The following is an 18,587-nucleotide window of genomic DNA, read 5'->3' as shown; positions in this document are numbered from 1 at the left end:
CCAAATAAGTAAGTAACTAAGTAAATAAAAATTAAAATAAAGGATAAAAATAGGGCTGGGGTGTAGCTTGGAGGTAGAATGCCCCGGGGTTCAACCCACCCAGCACCAGGGCCAGCTGGGCGGGGCAGTGTCAACCCCTCCCGCAGGAAGCGCCCACAGCTCAGGGGAACCTGGCTCCATCCACGGGCGTCCGTGGCCCTTCCATCCCAGCAGAACCTCCTGGCTGCCAACCACTAAAGCCACACCGGCGGGCCCAGCAACGAGCCCCTCTGCCCCTCTGGCTTCTCTCCCACCTCGGAGCGGTCTGGCATCCTTGGGCCGGCCTTCCCGTGCTCCCAGCACCCCGGGACCCTGGCGCTCGTCCTCCACAAACGTGGCAACCTGTTTGGAGCGGCCCCGTCTTCTGCTGACAGTCCCGCTTGTCTCCCAACCCCCCAGCGTGGGTTGGGGAATCTGGGGCCCCCAGACCGCCCAGGGCCCGGCCCCAGCACGTGCCGCCGTCCTGGCCGGCTGTCTCCGTGCCCCACCTGCGCTGGCCCTGAGTGACTCTCGGCTGCGCCCCGCTCGGTGGGGTTCTCGGTGGCGTGGCTCCTTGGGGGTCAGCGTGTCCCGCCCCCACGTGAACCAGCCATCATGGATCTGGGTTAGTTATAAATAGCCAGGCCCGCCACTCTCCTTTTAGCTAGAGAGAAGGAAAGGGAGCAAGCCGAAAGGCACACGTTTTATTTATAATCTTCTCCCTCTGTCTCAAAATGAGCCCCAGTCCCCAGGCTCGGTATTTCTAGGAGCCGTGACCCGAGACAGATGCTTGAGAATGAAGCGCGAGGAGCCAGGGCCCTGGCTTTGCCCTTTCTGCTGTGTGGCCTTGGGCGTTCCAGCTGCCCCTCTGGGCCTCAGCGTCCTCGCCCAGGGAGGCAAGGCAGTGTGTGTGGGGGGTCCCCCCAACTATCCTGGCTTTTCTGAACTCAACACTCTCCCTGTCTTCCCCGCCAGCGGCTGTCAGTCCCACCTGGACAGCGGCTCCCGGCAGCAGCCCCGGCGTGACGCCGTGACACCTGTCCCTGGGATTTCCTGGGAAGCTTAGATCCAGACACAGGCGAGGCCGCGACCCAGCCTTAATCAGACAACTCACTACGTCCACTGGTATTTTAGGACCATTTAAGTGCTGAGGAAACCTGGCCCAGAGAGGTCAGAAGTGCACCCCAGCCCCGCAGCTGGGAAGAGTCTAAACCTAGGAGCTAAACCCAGGCTTCTTCGGAAATTTGTGAATGTTAATTTTGGGGGAGAGATGCTGGGTATTGAATCCAGGGGCATTCTTCCTCCGATCTACAACCCCAGCCCTTTCTATTTTTAAATTTTGAAACCGGGTCTCACTAAGTCACTGAAGGTCTCCCTAAGTGGCTGAGGCTGGCTTTGAACTTGCGATCCCTCTGTCTCCCTCTCCCAAGTACTGAGAGTACAAGCGTGCGCCCTCGCACCCAGCTTGTGAGTATTACATAAAATAAATAAAGAATAAATAAATAAATAAAATAAATAAATAAAATAAATAAATAAAGAATAAAAAAATATGGCTGCAGGTGTACCTTGGAGATAGACTGCCCCTGGTTTCAATCCCCAGTACCACAAAAAATAAAATAAAATAAAATAAAATAGGGCTGGGGGCATAGCTTAGAGATAGAATGCCCCTGCGTTCAATCTCCAGTACCAAATAAAATAAAAAGCTACAGGAGATGGCTTTCCTTGGGTCCCAGGTACCCCTAGAATAAGAGAGAGCCAGCTACCCAGGCCTAACGCCCCGCTGAGAGGGGCACAGGGAGTTGCCGGCTGGCAGGGACCCTGCGAAGGGTCAGAAGAGCTGCCGAGCACCCCTGCCTCTCGGCCCCTCACCCCGGGCTGTCATCTGCCATTTGATGTCTTGGGGGAGCGAGGGGGGAAGGCTGGGGTGATGTCTTCAAAGAACTCCCTGGCGCTAATTGGCACTCAGAGACCTTTAGGCTAATTAACCTGTCTATTTGTCTCTCTAGAGTAAATTAGAGGGTTTACCTGGGGAGGGCGGAAGAGAGAGGTGGTTGTGGCGGCCACCTCCCCGGGGGCCGTAGATGGCCGCGCAGTGGGCAGCCGCAGGGCCGGTTGCAGGCAGTCGAGAGGGGCGGCCTGTGTGCCAGGCGGGGAGCCGCCCTCGGCTCCTTCCTTGTCCCCATGGCCCAGTAGGGCTGTTCAGAGAGCCCAACCCTTGGGGACAGCGGCGGAGCTGGGGTTCTGGGCTCTTCTGGGCAGCTCAGAGCAGAAGTGTCCGCCTGGAGAGAGCAGGCTGTTGTGGGGAGTTGCTCCCCAGGGCTTCTGGTACTTGTGCCCTGCCCGTCTTCCTCTGGGGTCGTAAGTTTCAAGACCCCTTGGCTGGCTGGATGTGGTGGCACACGGCTCCAATTCCTGGGAGCCTGAGACAGGAGGATCAAAGGTTCAAGGCCAGAGTCACTCAGCAACTTAGTGAGACCCTGTTTCAAAATAAAAATAAAAAGGGAGCTGGGTGCGGTGGCGCACACTTGTAATCCCAGTATTTGGGAGGCTGAGATGGGAGGATCGCAGGTTCGCGCACAGCCTCAGCTACTTAGTGAGGCTCTCAGCAACTTAGCGAGACCCTGTTTCAAAATAAAAAATAAAAAAATAGGGCTGGGAGTGTAGCTCGGAGGTAGACTGCCCCTGGGTTCCATCTCCAGCGCCATAAATAAATAAATAAATAAATAAAAAATAAATAAACAAATAAATAAAATGAAGGACTGAGGGTACAGCCAGACGTGGTGGCATGCACCTGTAATCCCAGTATTTGGGAGGCTGAGACAGAAGGACTTCAAGTTTGAGGCTGGCCTCAGCAATTTACGAAGGCCCTCAACAACTTAGTGAGACCCTGTTTCAAAATAAGGAATAAACCTAGGCATGTTGGTGCATGCTTGTAACCTCAGTACTTGGGAGGCGGAGACAGGATTGCAAGTTTGCAGCCAGCCTCAGATACTTAGTGAAGCACTCTGCAACTTAGTGAGACCCTGTTTCAAAATAAAGAATAAAAAAATAGGGCTGCGGGTGTACCTTGGAGATAGACTGCCCCTGGTTTCAATCCCCAGTATCACAAAAAATAAAATAAAATAAAATAAAATAAAATAAAATAAAATAAAATAAAATAAAATAGGGCTGGGGGCATAGCTTAGAGATAGAATGCCCCTGCGTTCAATCTCCAGTACCAAATAAAATAAAATAAAAGGTTTGGGGGTATAGCATGGAGGTAGAATGTCCTTAAATTAAATCTCTACTAGCTACCCCCCAAAAAAAGAAGTCCCCATGGCTAGAGACTATGGATTTGTGTCACTTTTATCTGGGGACACGAGTCTTTGTGGGGGGGGACATTGGCCTGAACCCAGGTCGTTGTCCTCATCCCCTCCTCCTCCTCCTCCTCCTCCTCCTTCTTTTTTGGTGTTACTGGGAATGGAACCCTTCTACCTCCGGGCTACACTCCCAGACCTATTTTATATTTTTAAATTTGGAAACAGGCTCTCTTAAGCCAGCGGGGCTGGCTTCGAACCTGCGCGATCCTCCTGTCTCCACCTCCCAAGCGCGGGGATGACAAGCGTGCGCCACCGTGCCCGGCTGCACCCAGGTCTTCTACCTCCACCTCCATTCTAAGCTTTCCTTAAGGGCTGCCTGGGCCAGTCTGGGGAGTTCTAGAAGCTCTGACATATTTTGGGTGTAAAGGAGGTGTTGCTGGCTCCCCTTGACTCCCAGGTAGGGCCGGGGAAACAGGAGGGCCTCTTCGTGGGCCTGGCCTGCAGGGGGAGCTGCCGGGCTCTCCTAGGGGAGACTGCTGTGTCCCTGTTTATGCCTGATGCCCCCGAGGCACAGGCGACCAAAGCCTGGCCCCATTAATTAACTAAGTAATTATTTGTTTTTGTGGTACTGGGGAATTGAACCCGGGAGGATTCTACCTCTGAGCTACACCCCATTGATTAATTTATGAATTCGTTTTTGTGTTACTGGGGATGGAACCCAGGGGCATCTACCCCTGAGCTACACTCCTGGTTCTATTTTTCATCCTTTACTTTGAAACAGGGTCTCACTAAGGGCGTCACTAAGTAGCTGAAACTGGCCGGGAATCTGTGATCCTCCTGTCTCAGCCTCCCACGTGCTGGGATTACAAGCGTGCGCCACTACGCCCGGCTTATTTATTTATTGTGCATTTTTCCTCTGACCTACACCCACAGCCCTATTTTATATATATTTTGAATTTGAAAACGGAGCGGGGAGTTGTCTCACCAAGTTGCGGAGGGCCTTGCTAAGTAGCCGAGGCCGTCCCGGCACCTGCGATTCTCCTGCCTCAGCCTCCTGAGTACTGGCACGGCAGGCCTGCACCACCATGCCCGGCTTGCTTGCCTGCCATCTTTTGCGGCCTCGGGGGTCTCGCTTCCCAGCTCCATCAAGCCCCTGACACCACTGCACCCACAGCCTCCTCCTGGCCACGCCGGTCCCCCGCCTGCCTGGGGCCGCACGCAGAGTGGCCCCCAGCGCCCTTTCCTGTCCCTAGGGGCCCAGGGCATCGTCAACAGTGGCCTGATCTCCTCGCTGGTATGGAGGCTGCAGAGGGAAGAGGAGAACATCCAGGAGGTCATCCTGGACACGCTGGCCCCCTGCCTGCAGGAGGACGCCACCGAGGCCCTGAGCAGCTGCGCCGTGCCCTTCCTCAAGCAGAAGCTCCTCAGCGCCAACAGCGACGTCCGCAGCAAGGCTGCCCGCGTGCTCATCGCCGTCAGGTGAGCGGGGCTCAGCGGCCACGGGGCTTCTGCCCAGCCCGGAGAAGGCCACCCAGCCGGCGGGCGTGGTGGCGCACACGTGTGTGTGTGTGTGTGTGTGTGTGTGTGTGTGTGTGTGTGTGTGTATTGGGGATGGAACCCATGGGGCATTCTACCTCTCAACTATATAACCCCAGCCCTCTTTATTCTTATTTTTGCAGTACTGGGGATGGAACCCGGGGGCATTCTACCTCCGCGCTACACCCCTAGCTCTTCTTTTTATTCTTGATTTTGAAACAGGGTCTCACTGAGTTGCGAAGGGACTCGCTAAATAGCTGAGGCTGTCTGTGAACCGTGATCCTCCTGTCACAGGCTCCCGAGTGCTGGGATGACAAGCGTGCGCACTTGTAACCCCAGGACTTGGAATCTAAGACAGGGAGGATTCAGGTTCAAGGCCAGTCTCAGAAACTAAGGTCCTTAGCCACTTAGCGACTAGTGAGACCCTGTTTCAAAGAAAAAAATAGTTTGGGGTGTAACTTGGAGGTAGAATGCCCCGGTTTAATCTGAAGGTTCAAAAAGAAAGGGTGCCTAGATAGTACTCACTGTATGTACGAATCTAGAGAAATCCGGGCCCAACAGTGTCATACACAACAGCTAAGTGGCGGCCATGCCCATTCCCAAACTGTGTCCCCATAGGGCACCTGTGTCTTTGAGGTGTCATTAAGACTTCTACAAAGCGGGGCGCAGGGGCCTGTAATCCCAGCTGCTCAGGAGGCTGAGCCAGGAAGACTGCAAGTTTGAGGACAGCCTCAGAAACTCAGCGGAACCCTCAGGCAACTTAGTGAGACCCTGTTCCAATATAAAAAGTTTTAAAATGGCTGGTGGTGTAAAAAAAAGAAAAAAAAAAAAGAGGGATTCCTGGGCAGTGAAGTCTGGGAAGGCTGTTTAAACGGAGCGGAGCAGGATGAACGCGCCCTGGAATGCTCTTTTGGGCTTAAGGGCAGCGCTGCCTGGCCCAGGAAGTGCTTTTTTGGGGGACCAGGTTGGCCCTCTCATGCCTGTCACCCTCATTCTCAAAGTTCCACACACACAGAATGAGCAGGGACTTGAAATGGACCTTGTCCACAGTTCCCGGGCCGGGCAGCTTGCTACTGTTGGCGTTGCCCGGCTCCTCACTGGTGGCTGCTCTCAGGCAGAATCAGAGCAGCTGTGGGCGAGGCCTGCCGGGCTGCATCCTGGGGCAGGGAGAGCACTTCCCTCTCCAGGGACGGCCTGGGGCCAGGGTGGCTTCACTGAGGCAGGCCAGGCTCCCAGCAGGCAAGCTCTGCACCAGCACCCCAGCCGAGGCCGGTCCTGGGCCCCCAGGCACAGTCCCAACACAAACTCTGGCCCCTTGCGCCCCCCGGGCCAGCCCTGGGGCTCCCCCACTGCCCCTCAAGCGGAGCCCTGTCCTGGCCCTGCTCCAGTTTCCCTCTGGAGGGCAAGAACCAGGTGTGGCAGTATGACGTCATCCCCATCCTGGTGCATCTGCTGAAAGATGAGGATGCGGAGGTGCGGGCCAACGCCGCCGGGGCCCTGATGTACGCCACGGTGACCACCGAAGGTGAGGAGGGGCGGCCACCCAGGGTCCTCTGGCTGGGTGGGACCAGTGGGAGGGAAGAGTGCGCCCCCAGGATGCTGGCAGCCACGCCGGGCTTCCCAGAACCTCGCCTCCTGCTGCAGTGCCGAGTATCCTCCCCCGAAGCCCTCAAGCCCATCTGAATTCTTCTCTTGCCAGGCAGGACTTCTACCCCTGAGCCAGGCCCCAGCCCTCCCGTGTGTGCTGTGCGGGGGCAGCAATAGTTGCTTAAGAAATATTTGACACTGCCGGGCATGTTGGCGCGTACTTGTCATCCCCATACTTGGGAAGCTGAGACAGGAGGATGGGGGTTCACAGCCAGCCTCAGCTACTTAGTGAGGGCCCTCTGCAACTTTGTGAGACCCTGTTTCAAAATGAAGAAGAATAAAAAATAGGGCTGGGGGTGTAGCTCGGAGGTAGAATGCCCTTGGGTTCAATCTTCAGTCACACACACACACACACACACACACACACACACACGAAATATTTGTCGTATAAACAATTAGTTTTCCTTGTTTTGGGGGGTACTGGAGATTAAACCCAAGGGCATTCTACCTCTGAGCTATACCCTTAGCCCTTTTCAATTAATTAATTAATTAATTATTTCTGGCACTAAGGATGGAACCCAGGGGCATTCTAGCTCCGAGCTACACCCCCAGCCCTTTTTTTTTTTTTTTCGGGTTTGAGGATGGAACCCAGGGGCATTCGACCTTTGAGCTACACCCCCTGCCCTATTTTTATATTCTTTATTTTGAAACCATGTCTCACTGAGTTGCAAAGGGCCTCATTAAGTAGCTGAGGCTGTCTGTGAACCACGATCCTTTGGTCTCAGCCTCCCGAATCGTGGGATTACAAGTGTGTGCCGCCATGCCCGGCTCCGATTTTTTATTCTTTATTTTGAAACAGGGTCTCACTGAACTGCAAAGGGCATCACTAAGTAGTTGAGGCTGCCTGTGAACCCAGATCCTCTTGTCTCAGCCTCCCGAATGCTGGGATTACAAGCGTGCGCCACCATGCCCGGCTTAGCCCTTTTTAATTTTTGTTTTGAAACAGGGTCGGTCTCACTAGGTTGCTGAGTCTTGCTATGTTGCTAAGGTTGGCTTTGAACCTGCGATCCTCCAGTCTCAGTCTCCTAAGTGCTGGGATCACAGGCGTGCACCACCAGACCTGGCTGGCTTCCCATTTTAAAAAGATAATTTGTAAGCCAGGTGTGAGAGCACACATCTGTAATCCCCTTATTTTGAACACTAAGATAGGAGGATTGCAGGTTCAGGGCTAGTTTAGAAATTTAGCAAGACCTGCAGCAACTTAGCAAGACCCTATTTAAAAAAACAAATATATAAACAGGGTTGGGGGTGTAGCTCGAAGGTAGAATGACCCTGGGTTTCAACCCCAGCAACACACACACACACACACACACACACACACACACACACACACACACACACTGGCTGCAGGACAGGAAGGAGGGGAGTGGATGGAGGAAGGGCCGGTGGGGCCTGGCCCAGGCTGGACTCAGCATGAGAGGTGGGGCGAGCGGAGAGGGGCTTGGGTGCCTCCCCTTGAGGGGCGCAGGCCAGAGAGAGTGGGAAGAAAGCCCTTAGGACGCCTGCTACAGACGCTGGTGTTGGCGGTGTGCAGGGAAGTATGCAGCCCTGGACGCGGAAGCCATCGGGCCGCTCCTGGAGCAGTTGTCCTCGCCAGTCAACAAGGTGCGCCTCAACGCCACCAAGGCCCTCACCATGCTGGCTGAGGCCCCCGAGGGCCGCAAGTTCCTGAAGGCCCAAGTGCCCGCCTTTCGCGCCCTGGAGCTGGATCAGAGTGAGGCCGTGCAGCGGGCGGCCTCCATCGCCATCAAGGTGATTGAGTGGCAGCCCTGAGCTGTGCCCTGCCAGCCCCTTCCAGGCCTGAATAAAGGGGCCGGCCTCCCGCTCAGGTCTCAGTGGTACTTCGTGTTCCTGGAGCACGCTCACGTCGCTGCCAAAGGGGGAACCGGTGCCCACACAGACGGGTGCTGGGCAGCTTCAGTGTAGCCCAGGGTGGGGACTGGAAGCACGCAGCCCCCAGGGCTCTGCTCTCTGCTGGGATACAGACTGCCCCAGAGGGTGAAGAGGAAGGTTGTGCCCTCCAGAGACAAGGGTGGTGTTGGAAGGGCTCAGCGGAACCAGGTACTATCCAAGCCTCAGATGCTCGAGTGCGCAGGCCTGTGGGTGCCGCCAGGGGGGGCCCTGCTGGGCGCCCGCCCTCCTCGGTGTCCTGCGCCGCGGGCTCTGTGCCTTTCCACAGTGGGCGGCAGGGAGGACAGCGGTGGCCTCAGGTGGGCCACCCCCGGGGAGGGGGAGGTGGTCAGAGCTGGGCCCCCGGTGCTGAGTGCTTAGGATGGGGTAGGGACTTGCAGTTTCCCCAAGACCCCCACCCGACCCCCAAGGCTGGGCTCATTGGCGCATGCCTCTAATCCTAGTACTTGGGAGATGGCGGCGACAGGAGGATCACAGATCAAAACTCTCCTCAGAAACTCGGCGAGACCCTCGGCAAATTGTGGAGACCCTGTTTCAAAATACAAAATAAAAAGGACTAGGAGGGCATAGCTCAGAGGCTGAAAGCCCCTGGATTCAATCTCCAGCAGCAACACACACACACACACACACACACACACACACACACACACACACACACACAGAGCTACATTCTTCTGCAAAGCCAGGACACACTGGCTGCTGGGCCAGCCTGAAGCCCCCACATCCCCTGGCCCCTGGGTTCTGGCTGCAGGGCAGTCCTCAGGGAGCTGCCTGCCCGAGCCCCCAGCCGGCTCCTCCCCTCACAGTGACAACAGCTAGGGGGCTGGGGTGCCCAGGAAGGGGCGGAGCTGGGCTGCAGGGGCCTGGGGCAGGGGAGGGGTGGGAGGAGTGTTAGGGGAGCCCCTTCACCTCTGGCCAGTCCAGGCAGTGGTTCCCTAGTCCTGGGAACACCTGCTGGAGGAACTGCAAGAGCGCAGCCTCAGGGCTGGGTCCCCGGGCCTGGGCGGAACCTGAGCCCTACCCCAGGAGCCTCTTGGAGGCTCCCTCCTCGCCAGTGGGTGGGGAAGGAGTTCTCAGAATACATATTAGCTGCAAAACCAGAATCCCCAGTGAGCTGCTTCTTGCAAGTCCTTTTAGTGAGCCCCAGGGACCCTCACTCTCTCGGAAGAAACAGAGAAATCTGTGTCCCTGGAATTAAAGAATTAACCCACACAGGCCCAGTGTGTGTGGTGTGTGGTGGGGACTGGGTACTGGGGCCAGCTGGGGTTTCAGGTCCAATCTCATTTTCACAAAGGGCTCCAATAGCCAGGTATGGTGGTGTGGTGCATATCTGTAACCCCAAGACTTGGGAGGTTGAATCAGGAGGATTGCAGGTTTGGGGCTAATCTTAGCAATTTGGAGAGATCGTCAGTAAATTTGCAAGACCGTGTTTCACCCCCCCCCCCAAAAAAAAAGGCTTGGGGATATAGCCCAGAGGTAGAAAGTCCCTGGGTCCAGCCCCCAACACACACACACACACACACACACACACACACACACACACACACAGCCCTGTAAAAGGAAACTTTTCTCCCTCAAGGAAGCAGAGGCTCCAGGGGCTCCACTGCCTCTGGTCCAGTCTGGCCTCAACCCACATGGGCTGGTTCCACCCTGGCCACAGGCTTTGTCTTAGGTCAAGGACTTTCCCAGGACAAGACCCTGTGCTGTTGGTCTCCATTGTGGGACCCTATTTTGTGGTACCACTGGTGAGTGTTGTTTCTCGTGGCTGAGTTCCAGACCCTCTTTTTCTCCCATTTTTCCTGAACAGCCTCACCTGCCTGGCTGTTAGCCTCTTCCAGGCCCCCTTGTTGGCCTGGCCTGCCTCCTGCCCTCTCTCCCTCAAGTCTGGGTTTTCAGCTGCAATCTCTCTTCTGAGTTCTGGTCCCTTCTATCCAAGCAAGCATTTACTTTTCAATGTCTCCAGGCAAGAATTAACACCAGTCCTTAATAAACTGTTTCAAAAAATAGAAAAATATTTTCCAATCATTCTGTGAAGGTAATATTGACCCTGAGACATAAACCCAAGAAATCACAAGAAAACTATATTCCAATATTCCTTATGTGTATGCACAGAAATCTCAGCAAAATATTGGCCAGCCAAATCCAGCAACATATAAGAAGCAAAATAGTCAGGCGTTGTGGCATGGGCTTGTAATCCCAGTACTTGGAAGGCTGAGATAGGAAAATTGCCGATTAGTGGCCAGACTCAGCAACTTACCAAGGTCCGTGGCAACTTAGTAAAACCCTGTTTCTAAATTAAAAAAAAAAAATAAAAAGAGTTGGTTTGTAGGATGAGACAGAATGCCCCTGGGTTCAAGCCCCAGTACCACAAAAATTTAATTCTATTTCTATATACCACCAATTCTCCATCCAAAAATGAAGTTGAGAAAATTTCACTTACAAAAGTATCAAAAAGAATAAAATATATAGGATCAAATTAAGCAAAAGAAGTATAAGACTTGTGCCTGAAAATAAAACCTTGTTGAAAGACATCAAAGGCCTAAATAAGTGGGAAGACATCCCATGTTCATGGACCAAAAGACTTACTGCTTTCAAAATGTCAATAGATGTTTTCATGCAGGCACACTCGACATGAGCTCACCTGTTCCCCGTGGCCATTCCTTCTGGTGTCGTGTCTCTGCAGTGGGGACCCCCTTCACCCATGTGCTCAAGTCAGAGCGTTGCCCTGGCTCCTCCCTTCAGGAGCCCCTCCTCTGCGGCTCTCACCACTAATTTGCTGTAGTGGTCTCCCGGTGGGTGCTCCTGCCTCCTTTCACCTTCCCAGTGGTGTCCAGCCAATCGGATCCCATCAGTTCCCTGCCTGCGCGCCTTCTGGCTGGGCCTCAGTTTCCCCCCCCACTGTCCCCTACACATGCCATGCCTTGGCCTCCTCCACCATGCCTCACACTCCGGCCTCAAGTTCCCCACATGCTGCCCTTCTGCTCTCCAGCTGACTGGCCTCCACTCCCCGGCTCTGAGGCCAGGTAGGTGCCTGCCGGGCACTCCTGCAGTGCGCATATCGCCTGGTGGGTAATGGTGTAGACATCCACCTGCCCTCTGGGTTGCTGAGTTCCCCTGCCGGTTCCCTTCCAGGCCCTCCTGGGGAAACGTGGCTGATTCTAGTCCTTCCGCCAGGTGGCTCTGTGGCTGGCCCCGTCCAGGGCATGGAGACGCGGGGCGTGTGGATACCGCCATCACCACTGTTGCTGAATTGTGTGCTTTCTCCATGAGCCCCAAGCGCCCGTGTGCTCTGACCAGGGCTGCTCCCGTGGGCATGGCATGATGTTGGGTGCCCAGAGGGCACTGAGAACTGCCAGCCAAGGGTTTCAGAAGGGCTGAGGGCCTGGTCCTGTGAACAGCCTTCAGGGTGTGGTTTTTGTGATTCCTGTGGGCCTTCCCCAAATCACTTCAAGGCACCTGAAACTTTCCTTAAATACACAAATCATTTATTTTGGTCTGAGAAGGAAGGAAGAGGAGAGGTTTCTGTAGGGACTCCCTACAGAAACACAGCCCACGAGTGGTCTCCATGTGCTAGCTAGAAGGACTCCGACCCCTGTGCCCAATTCCTGTCAAGGCCAGACGGGCACTGAGGCAGCTTCTTCCATCCCCGCCCTGCAGAGGTTCAGGCAGGCAGAAGTGCAACAGTGGCGAGGCCCGTTCTGTTAGGGCAGAGGCCGCCTCCGCCCCAGCCCTGGTCCAGCAGGAGCGCACGGGCAGCTGCTACTCCAGGTCGTGGCTGTCAGCCCTGGGCGTGGCACATGGGGGGAGAGCCCTAGGAAGGGCGAGGCTCACACACACAACATGGCATCTTTGCCACATGGGCAAAGCTTTGAAAATGCGGAGTAAAGGCAGCAACGGGGGCTGGTATAGCAAAGAATCGGTGACAAGTGAGACATCCCCGACTAGAGACACAGAGCCAGAATGAGAATTCACGTGAAAGTTGGTGCTCATGCGGGAGAGCCACTGGAGAGAAGGACTCACGCCAGGGAGGAGCAGATGCTCCCGTCCGCACAGTCTCTTCCACCGCATGGCCTGTGCTCTGCGCCCAGGGGCCCCGTGGCGACTGTGGTCCCCGCTCTGTGCCTGGGTCTCTCAGGAGACGCTTCACCTCCTCCCTCAGGTCAGGACGGGGCCTGGGAGAGGCTGCAGCTGCCTGCCCTCGACACCCTGACCCGAGCCGCCTCAGGCGAAATACATGTGGCAGAGCATCACCAGTCCAATCAAGAAGACCCCGAAGATATTGGCCACTCTGCTCCAGACGCTGACCATCAGTGTGCTACTGGACGGCAGACCTTTTTTCTCCTTACCCGCCTTCTTCATATGCTGGGAGAGCACTCTGGCAGCCAGGCTTCTTGCACCTGCAGACGGGTCACTGTGCCAGAGCCTCCCCTCAGGCAGCTCCACGCTCTCCTCTGTCACCTCCGATTTCTCCTCTGTCACCTCCACCTCCTTCTTGGTGCCCGTTTTAGAGGGAATCTTGAGGTGTGGCTCCAAGCCACAGAACGTGTCCATGGCGTTCCAGAGGCAGGTTCTGGATGTATCTGGAACAGAGAGAACAGGCAACAGTCAGGAGGCTTGCAGGCCATGATCTGCTTAGCTGGGCAGCCACAGTGAGCGCTGTGCCAGGCCTTCCCGGCCCCTGTAGGTGTGGGCAGCTGGTGGCCGCTCCTCTGAACACGCCCTCCTTGCGGCCCCCTCTCTGGTGGGTGGAGGGGCCTGCAAGCCCTGGAGAGCCATTCTCTTGGGCTTCTTCTGGGGGACTGTCTTCTCTGGGCAGCTGCCAGCCTTTGCTTAGCCTGGTGTTGCCCAGGATGAGAGCCCGGGAATCACAGGAAGGTTTGCACTCTTATTAGAGGCAAAATTAGAGGAAATTCCTAGCTGTAGAACCTGAACGCCCCTTCAGAGTCTGTGCTGTGGATGCTGACCGCCCCTCAGAGCTGCTGAGCGTGTCAGCACCATGGTCAGCGCCAGAGCCACCCAGAAGCTGCCTGGACTAAAACCTCAGCTGCTCCTGGGAATGGTTCCCTCCCAAACGAAAAGACAACCCTGTCCGGGGCAGTGAGGAAGCCCGGCAGTGCACACGCTGTCTCTGCCAGAGTGTTCTGGGCTCCTGGCCCTGCTGCGGCGCTGGGGAGGCAGCATGGGTGCCGGGACCCATCAGCCAGGCGGAGATGAGCCTGCTGGGAGGGGAGGGGCATCTGCAGATGGAGGTCCTGAGTCCAGGGACACGGCTCTCTGATGTCAGAGCTGGGCAGTCTGGCCACTGACCCCACTTTTGCTTCTGTTCTCAGAACAGAGGCTCAGAGGCCTCAACTCTCTCCCTTCTTTCTTGGACTGAAACTTAACTCTCCGCCACACCTGCTTCTTAGTTGGGTACGTCCCTGCCCCACACCCCTGCTAGAGAGGGCCAGGGCACCGCCTGCTGCCCTACCAGCAGCTCACCACCTGCGTGGTCTGCCAAGGTCCTCGCTAAACCCAAGGACCAGCCTGGGGCTTCTTCCTTTGCCCGCCAACATCTGCCTCGGGGGCTGGCTCATCCTGAAGCCTCAGGGGATACCAGACTGGCCTTCTTGTCCCGCACGGGCTCCTCCTCAGTGCCCTGCGCCCCTTGCTTTGGTCCTGACCTCTTCTCTCCTCCCCTTCCCTCCCCCCTCCTCACCTGCCCTGGCAGCCCTAGCCCCCACAGCCTCGCCTGCCCGCCAGGTGTCAGAGGGCATTCTCTGCATGCCCCAAGTCTCCCAGAAAGCGTCTTAGGGAACCTGGGAGGACACTTCTGAGGGTGCGGACGGTGGGGAGGAGGGAGGCGCCCCGGGGCCCTCTGCGCAGGCCCCTCCCAGGGCTGCTCACCCTCCCTCCTACCTGGCATGGCCGGGAGGTTGGGGGACCGCTTCCACTGTAGCTCTGCATCCAGATCCTCCCTCTTCTGCCGGCTGTTGCGTAGACTCCAGCAGAGCCCATGGAGCTGGGGTGGAGAGAGCAGGGCTGCGTCACCTGGTGGCCACGTGTCGTGGCCCGCGGCTGGGACCAGAGAGCCGGTCATTTGACAGGTGGAAGGCAGGCAGGGTGGTGAACCATAGAGCTAGGAACGCTCGGGTTTGGTTCTGGCCCAGTTACCATGTGGTCATGTGGCCTTGGCAAAAACCGGCATGAAATGTCAGCCCTTCGGTGTAGAGCAGGGCGTGGGGACTGGGAGCTCGGGCACCCTCCACTGGGAGGGTCGGGAATGTTGGAATGTGCCCCCTTCAGGCTGGGAAGCGCTGCCCATTAGCCTGGTTCTGCTCATTCTGATGGATGGGGGATGTCCTGGCACTTGCTGAACAGCACATGGACACCAGACCACTGTTTTCAGATACAGCAGCCACACTGACCAGGAGGGCTGGGCCTGCCCCGGGGCAGAAGGCCCTGCTCAGCTCAACAGGGCGTTTGCAGGCGCCAAGGGGCATTCCGTGCCTTTTGGGTCTTTTTTCTTTTTTTTTCTCTTCCAAAAACATATGTGGATACCGTTATATCTTCACGTATCAAACACAGACTATCTAGAATATATAAAGAACTCAAAAACTTAATACTAAAAACAGTCAAAAAGTAGACAAACTGAAAAGGCATGTGTCAAAAGAAAAAATACAAATGGGCAACAAATAAAAAATGGTCAACATCATTAGCAATCAAAGAGACGTGAATCAAAACTATACTACATTCTAACTCGTTGGAATGGCAATCACCGAGGGTACAAATAATAATAAATGCTGGCAAGGATATGGCAAAATAGGAACTTTTTTTTTGTGGTACTGGGGATGGAACCCAGGGGCATTCTACCTCCGAGCTGTATCTCTAGCTCTATTTTCATTTCTTCTTCTTATTTTTTTAGGCTACTGGGGATGGAACCTAGGGGCATTCTACCTCCAAGCCCCCCAGCCCTTTATTTTTTATATATTTTTTGCAGTACTGGGGATGGAACCCAGGGGCATTTTACCTCCAAGCAACATCCCCAGCCCTATTTTTTTTATTCTTTATTTTGAAATAGGGTCTCCCTGAGTTGCAAAGGGCCTAAGTAGCTGAGGCTGGATTTGAACCTGCACAATCCTCCCGTCTCAGCCTCCCAAATGCTGGGGTTACAAGCATGCATCACCATGCCCGGCTACCTATTTTTTATTTTGAAACAGCGTTTCACTGAGTTGCAAAGGACCTCACTAAGTAGCTGAGGCTGGCCATGAACCGTGATCCTCCAAATACTGGGATTACAAGCGTGCGCCACGTCTGGCTTTCATTCTTTATTTTGAAACAGTCTCACTAAGTAGCTGAGGCTGGCTGCAAATCCGTGATCCTCCTGTCTCGGCCTCCTAAGTAGTGGGATTAAAAGCATGTGCCACCTATTAAGTGGCCTAATAGGAACCCTTATGCACTGCTGGGGGTGGGCTGTAGATTGATACAACTACTTTGGGGATCAGTGTGAAGGGTCCTTAAAAGACTAGGGATGGGACCACTGTATGGTCCAGCTAGTCTACTCCTTGGCATCTTTCCAAAAGAATTAGAGTACTATAGTGTCAGTTTTCTCTCCTATGTGGACTCCAGAGAAAAACTAGCAAGCAAAGGACTTCAGATAATGGTGGCGGCAGGCAGTGGAGGGGCCTGGAGGAAGGAGCGCAGGGTAGGGAAGAGGACCGGGGAATGCAGTTCACACAGTGCTCACTGCCAAGCTCACCGCCTTGACGTGACGGGGAGGGGGCGGCGAGTTGGGGTGGGAGGCCGCGGGTGCACCCTCCGGTGCGTGTGCATGTACGTGCACGTCGCCCTGGTCCTCACACACGCAGCCTCCAGGTGGGAGAGGCGAGCCAGGCCCGGTGGGGTCTCCTGTGAACACCAGCGGGCTGCTTCTGGGCCCCCTGTCTGGGCAGCCTCTCCAGCCTGCCCCACTACCAAGCCCCAGCCCAGCCTCCCAGCCTGGGCTACAGTTGCCTTGGTGACAGACTCGGCTAGCCCGCAGCTGTCCCCCCATGGTGCCTGCGAGTGCTTCCCTTGCAGATGTCCCTATCGGCCTCCTGTGGGTGAGGAGCAGGGAGGGCCCGGTTCAGGCTGGGAAAAGCAAAGGCTGCTGTCACCCTGGCTGCACATCGCCCGATGGCCTATTATTGCGGCTCCTGCGCGGGGATGGACAGGGCGGGGTCCTGGCCTCCTGGTGGAGGAGCAGAGGCTGCGCTGGGAGGTCCAGGTCAGAGCCAGCACGTCATCACTGGTCCTTTCTGCTCTGCAGAGCTACTTCTCTCTCAGCTGCTTCCCCTCCAGGCAGCTATGTCTTCTCCGGACGCTGGCGCGCGGCTGGGCAGCAGGACACACTCTCAACACTTGGTGGACAAGAGCGCCGGTGGACAGTACGAAGGGCGTAAGGGGAGGCCACGGAGCCAGAGGACGCAGGGAGCCAGCCCGGGCTCTCCTCTGCCGGCCACGGGTGCAGGAGTCTACAGTGGGTGTGGGCGGGGGCGCCAGCTCCTCCTGGGTTTTTATTCCTCTTCCAGCTGGGCGGTATGCGCAAGACAGGAGGAACCGCGTGGAAGGCACCGAGGGGAGACAGGCAGGCGCAGAGCGGGGCCCCGAGCTCCGCGTTCTTCCAAGTCCGCCTGTCTGCAGGACTTGGCTCTTGAGGATGGAAGAGTAGCTCAGGCGACTCCAGGCACGGGGCCTCCCCCAGTTCCCTTCCCAGCTCCTGGATGGACACCCAGGGCCCTCCCTCCTGCCACCTTCTGGCGAGAATGAGTCCTAGTCCTGCTAAGAAGCCAAGGTGCCGAGGAGGTGCAGCCAGAGGGCCTTTAGAGCCGGGTAGAGCCCAGACCTGCCACAGCTAGTCCCGTTACCTTGGATGGGGGGCTTCACTTCTCTGAGCCCAGGTGTTGTTTTTTTTCTTCAGGTCTGGGGATTGAACCCAGGGCATTCGACCTCCGAGCTACACCCCCTGACCTATTTTTATTCTTTATTTTGAAACAAGGCCTCACTAAGTTGTGGAGGGCCTCAATAAACAGCTGAGGCTGCCCGAGAACTGCAATCCTCCTGGCTCGGCCTCCCGAAGGCTGGGGTTACAAGCGTGCCCACCACGCCTGCTTGAGCCTAGTCAACTTAACACTGTCACAGAAAAACTGCTTTATAAGCCAAATCATTCATCTAAGTGAGTACCTCATTGGAAGGCCAGTGAAGAGCTTGTTTTCTTTTTGTATGTATGTCTGTAGTACTAGGGGTTGAACCCAGGGCATTTCAACTCTGAGCTACACCCCCAGCCCTATTTTACTTTTTATTTATTTTTTAATTTTTGTGGTACTGGGATTAGAATCCAGAGGGATTCTACATCTGAGCTTTACCCCTAGCTCTATTTTGTATTCTTTATTTTGAAACAGGGTCTGAGTTGCAAAGGACCTCAATAAGTAGTTGAGGCTGTCTGCAAACCATGATCCTCCTCTCCTGTCTCAGCCTCCCGAATGTTGGGATTACAAGCGTGCGCCACCACGCCCGGCCCTATTACACGTTTTATTATTTATTTATTTATTTATTTATTTATTTATTTTTGGTGGTACTGGGGTTCCTGGAAACCCTTCTACTTCCGGGCTACACTCCCAAACCTATATTTTAATATTTTTATTTGGAAACAGGGTCTCTTAAGCCAGCGCGGCTGGCTTCGAACCTGCGTAATCTTTCTGTCTCCGCCTCCCAAGTGTGGGAATTACAAGCGTGTGCCACCATGCCCGACCCTATTTCGCGTTTTATTTTGACACAGGGTCTTGCTAAGTTTGGAGGGCCGCACTAAAGTGCTAAGGCTGGTTGCAAACTTGCGATCCTTCTGGCTTGGCCTCCCAAGTCCTGGGACTGCAGGCAGGTGCCACCACGCCTGGTCCATCAGCGAGGTCTTGGTTTCGTGGGGGTGGTGCTGGAGATTGAACTTGGGGCCTGCGCATGCTAGGTAAGTGTTAAGTGCTCCACCACCGTGCTGCACCCCTGGCCCCTGGTGATGCTTTTGGAGACAAGGCCCTTTCCAGTGCTCCCTCCCCGAGTCCCCCACCCGGTCCTCCTGCTTCCAAAGCGAATGTGGAGTCCAGCCTCAGCGTGCTGCTCCAAGGGGCCCCGGTGGCTGTAGCGCGTCCTGACAGGACTTACGTG

At 55.5% G+C, this 18,587-nt stretch overlaps 1 protein-coding gene across 1 annotated transcript in view; it reads left to right on the top strand.

The window, feature by feature from the left end:
• Positions 1-8,273, top strand: part of RSPH14 (radial spoke head 14 homolog) — a gene marked incomplete at both ends in the record, with an annotated part of 68,660 nt that extends 60,387 nt beyond the window's left edge. The window contains 3 exons of the mRNA XM_080717508.1: positions 4,571-4,796; positions 6,242-6,378; positions 8,035-8,273. Of these exons, the coding sequence (XP_080573634.1) occupies positions 4,571-4,796; positions 6,242-6,378; positions 8,035-8,273 (602 nt within the window). The remainder of the gene's footprint in view (positions 1-4,570; positions 4,797-6,241; positions 6,379-8,034) is intronic.
• Positions 8,274-18,587: the final 10,314 nt, after the last annotated feature.

The sequence above is a fragment of the Muscardinus avellanarius genome (genome assembly GCF_963383645.1).
Source record: "Muscardinus avellanarius genome assembly, chromosome: 21".
In the NCBI taxonomy this organism is placed as follows: domain Eukaryota; kingdom Metazoa; phylum Chordata; class Mammalia; order Rodentia; family Gliridae; genus Muscardinus; species Muscardinus avellanarius.
This window is presented reverse-complemented; position numbering and strand designations above follow the sequence as displayed.